Genomic DNA, 11,919 nt, shown 5'->3' on the forward strand with positions numbered 1-11,919 from the left:
TCAGCAAGAAGTGCCACTGAGCAGGATAGTAAAAAAAGACTAAGATGGAGGGGAGGAGGAGAGATAGGTGGATGGGAGAGCTGAAATGCCCCTGAAGTTGTAAATGTGTAGAGGTTGATAAATGGCTGAATTTTTATCATGTTACTGCTGCATCAGCCATAACTTTGGGGACTAGCTGAATAAATGGTAATCAACCAAGGACTAACTGTGTGTGAATTATATTTGTTTGATTCAAATTTTTGTAGTGTTGTTATGGCATAAATTCTATAAATGTTTCATAAATTCTTTTTTTTCTGCCTGGAAGTTTTCTTGAAACTGCTACTTTTGTACAATCTTCTTTATTCAACCCATATAGCATTCTGTTCACTTCATGAAACCAACAAATCTCAAAATAAATAAAAACATATTGAGAATGTCAATGTAGACATTCAATACAGCAAATACATATTCATCTGGATTCAGGCGGTAATGATGCTTCTTTCCCAGCATTAGTTGTGTGTCGACCAATAGGTACTTTTAAAAAACAAAAGAAAAATGCAGTTATTGCATTTATGTTACTAAATCTTCCTCTCACTTCTCACAGAAGATATCATTTATTTTAAAAGCAATTACCTAACATAACAGTTTGCATAATTAACTGTTTTTATCACCTTAACCTTCAAAGATCTAGTTAAGTGATCTTAATATTTTAATGTGGTAAAGCTCTCTATTAATAAAAACAATCCCTTTTTGTTGTAATTATTGTTAGAATTTCTAATACAATGGTATCATCTTAAGGTTTATATTCAGAAAATAAACTCATTAGAAAGTAAGCAAAACAGACATGGTCATAAATTTTGATGACCTAATTCAGATAATCATTTAAGACACATTTTTAATAGAAATAAGCTGTAATGAGTTTCAGTTTTGCATAGTGCTGTTTGCTTCTCACTCTATGTGGTATAGATTTGATCTGTAGCTAATTTAAGTTAAAAACTTACTATGCCAAAAAGAAGTGTTCCAACACCAGAATAAAATACTTCTGTCAACTGCAAAATACAAATTTTGAATTAGAATTAAGCAGGAACAAAAGTAATTAGGGTTCCTTAAAATATAGTAGTATCCATGTGATTTGCTGTCCATTTCCTGGAAGGGAAGTATTTTCCTTGGGTTAAGGATTTGATGTAGATTTAAGTTGAAGCTACTTGTCTAAGAGTTGTACTATTTTGCTTTTAAAATGAACAGAACCAATGATCTAAGTCTGCTCTGCAAACATACTACAGGGAAAAATGGAGGGAGGGTTTAACTGTCAGTTAGATGAGGGCCCTGTAGTAATGACTGTTTTTGTACCATCTTTTCTTGATGGTTTGACATCTTCAGATGTTTCTACCCTTCTTCATTGGAGCACTGTGTAAGGGTAAAATAGGACAACACTTCACTAAATTGGTCCTAAATTGAGAATTGTGGTGACATTCTTCATATGCTGCATCTACTCCTTTGGGAGTTAACAATTAATTTACCATGATGGGACTTCTTATCCAGATAATTTGTTTATATGAAGTTGCATGCCAGCTGTGCCCCTTCATGGCCCACCTGTTACATGCAAGCTCTTCATTTATTCCAAAAATATGCCATATTGGGCTCACCCTTCTATCTATTTGATGTAGAGTGTTGCTCCACAGGTTCTGTTTGCTAGAGAGCTAGCATTTAAACTATTTTTGGCATTATACATTTACCTGCTTACCAGTTCTTGCTTTTTCCCCAAATATGTTTACCTTTTGTGAAGTGTCTGATATGCTTTCAGTAAAAATTCCACATATAAAAGTTAAATGCTGTACTTCTAATGAAACTATAGTCTTCCAGCCAAAAAAATCATAAAAATTGTACTTCCAATTGCATTGAAAAGACAGTGCCATATTACCTGTACCACTGTACCAGGAGACTCCACATGACTGAGTTCAGCTGAATTTGGAAAACCAAAGGCTGATTTAGCAGAATTAAAAGTATTTGCAACCATAATTACAGTATAAAAGCTAAAATGATTATAGTTGCAATCTTCCTTAGCCTTTAACAAGATAGGAAATAGCTTATGAAATTAAGAATCAAATGGGTAAAACAAAAAAGTTCTGAGACAAAAAAATGAAAGTACTTCACTTACTTGTGATTGCATGAAGATACAAAGAACTCCAGTAATGGTTAATGAAAGCAACATGACTAACAATATTCCAGATGTGATGGTAAGTTGCCACTGAAGAGAAGCAACAATAGAATCATCATATTTTTGTCATCTCACAAATATTAAGATCTAGAATATCTGAATAATATGATGCATACAAGGAAAAATTCTAAGTAATCCCATTTCATCCTCATCACAACATTTTCATAATTGGTTTCTTAATAAATACACTGGAGTCCCTACCAAACTTAGTATTTCTGCTAAATTTTTATTTCTTAAATTTATATGGCAGTCAACTCAATGCAAAATTGAAACAGAACATTGTACCTGGGATGATGGATGACTCACACATACACAATGATTTCAGTAAGGTGGAAGAACCAGGTCTTCAGCACCTTGTAAAAGGCAACTTCCAGAGAAGAAATGAGGAACACAAGACAGCTCCATTAAGAGTGGTGTTCAAAACCACAGCCGAATGAAAAGCAGGTGAGTGGGTCAGAGAAAGACAGGACTTTCCACAAGTGCACCAGACAGTTACTTCTCATAAGAAGCATGTCTCCTGTGGATTTAAAGCTCTTTCGAATCTCAAAGCTCTAAACCCACCAGAGAGATGTTCCTTGTGGGTCCAATGATGGTTTCTTGAGGAAGAAGGGCCAATATGATTGCCTCAGAGATGAAGTCACCGCTATTTGGATCCAATTACATGTTTCTTAGAAAGCTTTAACCAACCAGGAGCGACACAGATCTAAAACAGATGAGATCCTCAAGGATCCCGTCCACTGCTTTGGGACCAATAGTAACTGAACAGTCTTAATAAAAATCTTCTATGCCACTTTATATCTTGGATGCTTTCCTTTCCCTATGTAGTAGTCTTTTCTTTGATTCAACTCTCAGAATTTACAATTTATTTTAATACTAATAAATGTACTTCAGGAAAAGATGAAGCCAAACATTTCTATTGAACTAATTTTTAAAATTTTGTTTTTGTTATTTTTCAAAATATAGACAAATACCTCATTTAACAGCTACTTGTTCAACAACCTTTTGAGCATACTACTTTTTATTCTTGTAATTGTAATATTTAATCACATTACTATAAAAATGCAAATTAGTGCTGTTTATTTTTATTGCTTTTAAAATAACAGGAAAAGGAAAAAACAGGCATATAGAATATTTAAAAATTACATGATGCTTAAAAAGTATATTAAAAATAGAAAAAAAATAATATGACATTACAATGATTAACAGTATAATTACAATTCTACATATAATTATCTAATGCAAACGTGTGTGTGTATATGTATACACACAGAGACACACACGTGTGCAGGTGTATTTCTAATGTAAAATTACTATCGTAATTTTTAACCTATATTTTGAATAGATGAGTCCCCTATTTTATTATACTTATCCATGCAAACTCCATGTCTATAGGCAAACAACTCATAAGTAACAAGTATAACCAGGTCTCCATTGAGTAAATGGGACTGAATGTCACTCTTCTAGCTATGGAGCCTTGGTGGAGCAGTGGGCTAATGCCTCCTTAAGTAACACCAGCTGCCTGCAATTATTGCAGCTTCGCATCCCACCAGGCTCAAGGGTGACTCAGCCTTCCATCCTTCCAAGGTAGGTAAAATGAGGACCCAGATTGTTGGGGGCAATTAAGCTGACTTTGTAATAATGCCGCTTGGGTGTGTGTGTGTGAAAGCCCTAATAAGCAGGCATATACATAGAATGAAGGCTACTGCTAAGCTTGTAAGCCGCCCTGAGTCTTCGGAGAAGGGCGGGATATAAATGGAATTAAAATAAATAAAAATAAAAAATATAATAAAGACACAGAGAATCTATTTGCGTTACCCAGTTGTCAAATTCCATGTGCTGGGAATGCGATTCAAGAAAATATTCTCTGCAAATGTTACCTTTTGTTACACATTCATATTTATATATTCCGCTACTTTCTCCCAAAACTTAGTAAGTATAGGATATTGTAAAACGTGTTTTTACGGAAGCATTATCCAACAAAATGCTTTCCTAGAGAATCCTTTTCAGAGAACTTTAATGGTGTCCCATGCACTATAAATAAGTTGTAGTTTAAGGCCCATTGACATTCCTGCTATAGAAATTAAGACACTCCCATTGGCAAGGCAATATAGAACCTCTTTATTCACTCTTAGACATTTCGTCATTATGGAGTACTGAGTGTAGATTAATGAGAAAAAAATGAATTTCAACAACTGTAGAATCAGGCTGAAAATTGACAAACATGAAGGGGGTCTGAATACTTTCTGAATGCACTGTAGTTCAACAGACAGAACATACCTGATTTTTAATTGTGATTTAATTGTTCATATCTCAATTAGTTCTGTAGGACATTTAAACCGTAACTGCTTACTTTTGTCTGAAGAGCAAAAAAATGCAGTCCCAATGTCACTACTGAAGTAGAACCAACAGTCCACATCAAAGTGTCTGCATCGAAGAAACTAAAACCCAAGAACACACAAATATTTCTATAACATTCATAATCACATCAACACAATGCAATTCAATTTATTCATTAACAACTTACGCATCAATGGATCCAAGCAATGTACCCATAAAGATTGTCTAAAAATAAAAATAACTTATTACATTACATGTATTATTACTATTATCTTACATAATATCTTTTTTTTGCATTTATTTCTGAAGGAAATTCTTCATTTTCCAATTCAGAAAAAAACTAATTCATTCTACCATATAGAATTTTTACATATAAATTCCCAGCCAAAAAAACCTATGTACTAAACAGTATTTGTATAGGTATGTTTTGTAAAATTATGTTAAACTAAAAAGAGATATACTGTATTAAATTGATTCAGATGAGGGAACATAATGGGAAGTTATAAATGTGCAGATGGAGGGAAAAGCCAATGTTTTAGAAGAATTTTGACAGACATGAACACTGGGTCCTATTCAACAAAGTGCAATTCAGTGGTGAAAAAAGTAAGATTTTACACTTAGGCAAGAAAAACCACTTGTACAGATATAGAATAACACTGCTGGCTCAACAGCAATAATTCTTAGAGGGATCTAGCAGTCCTAGTGGATAACCACATAAGTATGAGCCAGCAGTGTGCTGCAGCTGCCAAAAAAGCCAATGTAGTCCTAAGCTGCATCAATAGAGAGATAATGTCAAGATCAGGTGAAATATTAGTACTGCTATATACTCCTTTGGTAAGATCACACTTGAAATACTGCATCCAATTTTGGTCACAAAAAAGATGTTGAGACTCTGGAAAGAATGCAGAGAAGAGCAATAAAGATGATTAGGGGCTGGAGGCTAAAACACTTAGTTGCGAACTAAGTAGGTGTCGCCTAACTAAGAGAAGGACTAGAGATGACATGATAGTAGTCTTCCAAAATTTGAGCTGTCACAGAGAAGAGGGGGTCAACCTATTCTCCAAAGCACCTAACAACAGGACAAGAAGTAACAAATGAAAGTTTATCAAAGAGAATTCCAACCTAGAACTAAGGAGAAATTTCCTGAGAGTCAGAACAATTAATCAGTGGAACAGCTTGCCCCCAGAAGTTGTGAATGCTCTATCCTTGGAGGTTTTTAAGAAGAGATTGGACAGTCATTTGTCTGGAATGGTATACCCAGGGATTGGATTAGAAAATTTCCAAAGTCCTTTCCAACTCTGTTATTTTGTTATTATTCACTTGAAAAAGTGCAAATGACAACAGTCAAATACTTGTAGCTATTGTATGTTTCAGGTGCATTCCTAGATGCAATCATTTATAAAATGCAGTTATCCTTATACACCACTAATAGTAAACAAAAATAATTTGAAGAGATTTGTGACCTATTAGTAATTAAGATATGACTCTGAGGTAGCTAATTAAGTATAGCATAAGTACTAAGGTCATCATGATGAGTTATATAATTTACAACATGCTAGAGTAAAAACCAACTATGGCGGAAAAATAATTTTTTAACCAATTCAGCTTGACAACTTTAATGAACGTTCTCGGGCTGTTTATGCCAACATACTGCATATTCATAATTGCTATCATATGCAATATAAGGATGAAACAGCATTTCCCCAAAACTTATATTGGGGGTGGAAATAGCTGTAGGATAGGAAGTACAGACTTTTATTATTTTGAACTTTATATGAATTAGATTAGCTTTCGCTATCCTGATGCCACATTAGCCAAGCTGGCTGGGACCTGGGACGATATTGGCAGAAATTCTGGTCCAGCACATTTCAGTCTGGAATGGAAAATATCACACTAGACAGTTCTATCTGTCTTCATTTTTACTGTAAAAGCCAAGTAGCACATTATTCAAATTATAAAGTATTGCAGAGCCTAGGTGCAGCAAAAGGTAGCAACGACATACTGTATATAATAAACTGATATTAAAATATCATTATTATATAGAGCACTACTTTCAAGAGATACTTACAAATAATGCTAATAAAATGACATTCAAAGGAAATTTTCTTCGGGCTTGATCACAACATGCTAAGGCAATTACTATTAGCACGATTGCTGGTCTAAAAATCAGATAAACATACTATTATCTTAGAGTTTAAAATGCCCTGTTATCTTACAATTGATACAATAAAAAATTAACATTCAATAAATAATTATAAATAAAACCACATTTACATTTAATAATCCAATAAAATGCCTTTAAAGGAAAACAATATAAACTGAATAGATCTTTTAATTTCTTTATAAGAAATGCAGTGATGAAGCTCAAGATATTACAGTAAACACACCTTTTCTCAAAGAGCAAACATCAGTTCCAAATTTCACTCTAACCATATTGGATTAATAATTGATGCAGGTTTCCTATAAATAGAGCTGCTTTTCTCAGTGGAAATTTGAAAGGATGCTTTTCAAACTCACACATACAGCCCCAATGACTTGACTGAGTTTCCATGGTAGATTTGGAGGACATGAAAGCTTGACAGATGAGTAGAATCACCCCTTCCCCATTTTGGTTAGCAGACTGGCATCCATTTTTAAAATCTCAATAAGACAGAGATTCTATCTAGTTATGGTATTAGAACTGTGTCATGATTTTTATAAGAATATCTCTGTATTATAACTCAACTAAGAGGTTAATTTAATTCTGTACGTAATTGACCTTGGCTAATTTTTGAGGCTAAACAGGACTGACTCTATGTACTTAGAACTTGGGTGGATGGCCTCCTCTAATTAGAGTTGTAGGTTAGACTGGAAGTAAAAAATACATTTGGAAAGAAATTGCAAATCCCTTCCATATTGCTACCAATAAAATAATGTAGAATAACGTAGAATCTCCTGACACTGAGTTAACGCAAGATGACTTTACCTTGCAATCCAATTTACTGAGCATACAACTTCTCTTTGATTATTTTCATAATAATCAAAAACACTCTGATGAAATTTTAGATAGGTGGTCATCTTATATCAAACATACAATATATTTGCTTAATATTATTAAGTAATGTTTCTTAGGTAAAGGTAAAGGTTCCCCCACACATACGTGCTAGTCATTTCCAACTCTAGGGGCTGGTGCTCATCTCCGTTTCAAAGCCGAAGAGCCAGCGCTTGTCCGAGGACATCTCCGTGGTCATGTGGCCGGCATGACTAGACGCCAAAGGCGCACGGAATGCTGTTACCTTTCCACCATGTTGTTGTTGTTAGCTGCGAAGTCGTGTCCGACCCATCGCGACCCTATGGACAACATTCCTCCAGGCCTTTCTGTCCTCTACCATCTTCTGGAGTCCATTTAAGCTCACGCCTACTGCTTCAGTGACTCCATCCAGCCACCTCATTCTCTGTCGTCCCCTTCTTCTATTGCCCTCGATCTTTCCCAGCATTAGGCTTTTCTCCAGTGAGTCCTTCCTTCTCATTAGGTGGCCAAAGTATTTGAGTTTTAGCTTCAGGATCTGGCCTTCTAAAGAGCAGTCAGGATTGATCTCCTCTAGGACTGACCGGTTTGATCGCCTTGCAGTCCAAGGGACTCGCAGGAGTCTTCTCCAGCACCATAGTTCAAAGGCCTCAATTCTTTGGCGCTCAGCCTTTCTTATGGTCCAACTTTCACTGCCATACATTGCAACTGGGAAGACCATAGCCTTGACTATACGCACTTTTGTTGACAGGGTGATGTCTCTGCTTTTTAGTGTGCTGTCTAGATTTGTCATGGCTTTCCTCCCCAGGAGCAAGCGTCTTTTAATTTCTTGGCTACAGTCCCCATCTGCAGTGATCTTGGAGCCCAGGAAAATAAAATCTGTCACTACCTCCATTTCTTCCCCATCTATTTGCCAGGAATTGAGAGGGCCAGATGCCATGATCTTGGTTTTCTTAATGTTAAGTTTCAACCCAAGTTTTGCACTCTCCTTCTTCACCCGCAACAAGAGGCTCTTTAGTTCTTCTTCACTTTCTGCCATTAGAGTGGTATCATCTGCGTATCTTAGGTTGTTGATATTTCTTTGGCCACCTAATGAGGAGGAAGGACTCACTGGAGAAGAGCCTAATGCTGGGAAAGATTGAGGGCAATAGAAGAAGGGGACGACAGAGAATGAGGTGGCTGGATGGAGTCACTGAAGCAGTAGGCGTGAGCTTAAATGGACTCCAGAAGATGGTAGAGGACAGGAAAGCCTGGAGGAACATTGTCCATAGGGTCGCGATGGGTCGGACACGACTTCGCAACTAACAACAACAACAACAATTCCAACTTTTGATTCATCTAGCCCTGCCTTTCTCATGATGTGCTCTGCATATAAGTTAAATAGGCAGGGCGACAGTATACAGCCTTGCCGGACTCCTTTCCCAATTTTGAACCAATCAGTGGTTCCGTGTCCAGTTCTCACTGTTGCTTCTTGGCCCGCATATAGGTTTCTCAAGAGACAAATAAGATGGTCTGGTACTCCCATCTCTTTAAGAACTTGCCACAGTTTGTTATGATCCACACAATCAAAGGCTTTAGTATAGTCAATGAAGCAGAAGTAGATGTTTTTCTGGAACTCCCTAGCTTTCTCCATGATCTAGCGTATGTTGGCAATTTGATCTCTAGTTCCTCTGCCTCTTCGAAATCCTGCCTGTACTTCTGGTAGTTCTCGATCCACATACTGCTGAAGTCTAGCTTGTAGGATTTTAAGCATGACTTTACTAGCATGAGAAATGAGTGCAATGGTGCGATAGTTTGAACATTCTTTGGCACTGCCTTTCTTTGGAATTGGAATGTAGGGACCATAGTGGTCCCTATTTTTCTACTTGCATTTTTACGTGCTTTCGAACTGCTAGGTTGGCAGAAGCTGGGACGAGTAACAGGCGCTCACTCTGTTACGTGGCACTTGGGATTCAACCTGCCAAACTGCCGACCTTCTGATCGACAAGCTCAGTGTCCTAACCCACTGAGCCACCGCGTCCCTATTATGTTTCTTAGCCTATTGGTACTACAAGTTGTTTGTTTTCTTGTTCAGGGATGTTGTTTTTTATAGTTTTTCTAAGAAATAATACCTTACTAAAGAGCAGATTTTAATAATTGACAGTTGCATATATTTATTATTGGGACTTATATATAATACTTACAATAGAGAATAGCAAAACCATGGACGTCTCCGAACCCATATTTTAAGGTACTTCCTAGACCAAAAAAATTCAAATATAGTTACAGAAAGGATACAATGGAAATAATTAGTAATTTATTTAATTAATTTTAAAATACTTCCATCTTACCTTTTTATATTCAGTAAGGATCAAAACAATATTTAAAATAATGAGGTTCAAAATGCAATAAAACAACATAAAGCATGTTAATCATCAGGAACTTCATTTACAAAATATTTTACAATTATTATGTTTTGAATAATTATACAGAAGAAATTACTTTTTTTAAAAAAAATCCACCTCTGTGTCAACAAAAGGTGATGTTTGTGTGTGTGTGTTTGTGTGTGTCCAATGCTCTTCCTACTTTTTCCCATAACAGTAGCCCAGTAAGATGGTTTGGATTTTTTTTTCCATCCAAAGGGGGGAAAAAATCAGCTGCCCATACAAAGCAGCTGTTTAGTAGCAGAATATAATTTTTAACCACAGGAGAAAAACTGTCAGATATAAATTTGTAAGTGTAGATTTTGCATAAGTCCATTATGTATATTTAAATGATGCTTTCTGTACAGCTGAGCATTTTTCTGCATTTAAAATTGTATTTCAAATCAAAATTTGACATCCATAATTTTTGGGTAATTTTTGGGTGCTCCAGCACTGAAGGTTTTTAAGAAGAGATTGGACAACATTTGTCTGACATGGTAAAGGGTTTGTTGCCTTAGCAGGGGGTTGGGCTAGAAGACCTCCAAGATCCCCTCCACCTCTGTTATGCTGTTATTCTAGTGGAAATGTATTTACCTTTGTTACTTTGTGAACAATAGAACAAACTATTTAGCACATAATTTTCTATATCGCCTGAATAATAGACCTTGTGTCCCAGATGCAATTCAAGCAGTGAACATTGTGGAAAGACAAGGAACAGGAGACATTTGATCCCCCCCTCCATTATTCAAATCCTAGAAAACATGAAAGTTCTATAATGAATAACTTTGTTAGTCACTTTGAACTTGTTTATGTTTTCCTAAGTTGCACCTTATTTGCAGAGGGTGTTTTTCCCTCACAGTAAGAGGAGAAATACTTGGATCCACTAAAATGAAATATGACATGAGTTGTGTGTTATATTGACCGTTAATGTGTCTTTGTTTAAATGGATCTCCAATTGTTTTGGAGGGAAACTAAAGTTATATTTGAGCTGGAAAACCAGCTTTAAATTTGATTGGTCGCCGCCTAGTGGTGGCATGTATAAATATCTGTCAGTCTGTCAGTTGAGTTCAGTTCTGTTATTCATGCAATAAATCATGTTGCATCAGATCTGTCTGGTCAATGCCTACAAGAACTCACTATGCAACAACATGGGGGAAGAAAAAAATGAGAAAAGGATGAAAAGATTAGACTTTCACATGTCAAAGATTAGGAAACAATTGGCTAAGAGCATGCAGCTTGGAACAAAGGCTGGGAGAAAATGCACCTTCTGCAATGTGGCAGATAATATGAAAAATATACACAACCCTCAACCATTCAAGGCATGCTGGTCATACTGATGTGACCAGATCTATCAATCATGTGATAGATCTCTTGCACACCTCTAGTGACATATTTGGCTGCAAGCAAAAAACTGTTTTTTCAATGGTGTGCAGTATTTAGGAGCTCACATGTAATGGAATGAGTTGAATATTATATTGCATTATTGTTGGAACCAGTTGCTGCTAAATTTAGGTACCCGCGAGAGTTATTGCTCCAACATATCCTGATGCCACCAAGTTGGTGACAGTTGCAATAAAGCACACTTACCAGTAGATGAACAAACATATTATAGCATCAGTATAACCCAGTTGAAATGCCAACATGAGATATAATTTCCAAAGAAAGGCTAAGGAAACAAAAAAATAATTTCAGATTATATATTTAAAACAAATCAGGCAATCAAGTTTTGTCTGGAAGTTAAACGGTATCCAGAAAGCAAAAATGGCACCGTTTTTTAATAAATCCATGGATTATTCAGTTCACCAAATATGTAAGGTTAGATAATGTAAATAAAAACCTCTTTTGTTCCCCCAGGTTATTCCTTTCAAATGTAATATACATCAGTTGCTTTTTCAGACCCTGAACAACTGTGTGCTCAACAACTTTCTTAGATGAAAAGCAGCAAATTTTTTGCTGTTGTTTCTTCCTATGATTAT

General features: G+C 35.9%; 1 protein-coding gene across 1 annotated transcript; it reads right to left on the reverse strand.

The window, feature by feature from the left end:
- Positions 1-363: 363 nt before the first annotated feature.
- Positions 364-11,586, reverse strand: LOC308679035 (protein lifeguard 1-like; the record flags this gene model as incomplete). Its single annotated transcript, XM_081346270.1, has 8 exons — positions 364-513; positions 1,901-2,044; positions 2,138-2,227; positions 4,548-4,635; positions 4,722-4,759; positions 6,603-6,693; positions 9,725-9,778; positions 11,531-11,586. The coding sequence occupies 8 exons, from the start codon at positions 11,584-11,586 to the stop codon at positions 364-366; spliced, it is 711 nt and encodes a 236-aa protein (XP_081202396.1).
- Positions 11,587-11,919: the final 333 nt, after the last annotated feature.

Source organism: Vipera berus (assembly GCF_964194415.1).
Source record: "Vipera berus genome assembly, chromosome: Z".
Classification (NCBI taxonomy): domain Eukaryota; kingdom Metazoa; phylum Chordata; class Lepidosauria; order Squamata; family Viperidae; genus Vipera; species Vipera berus.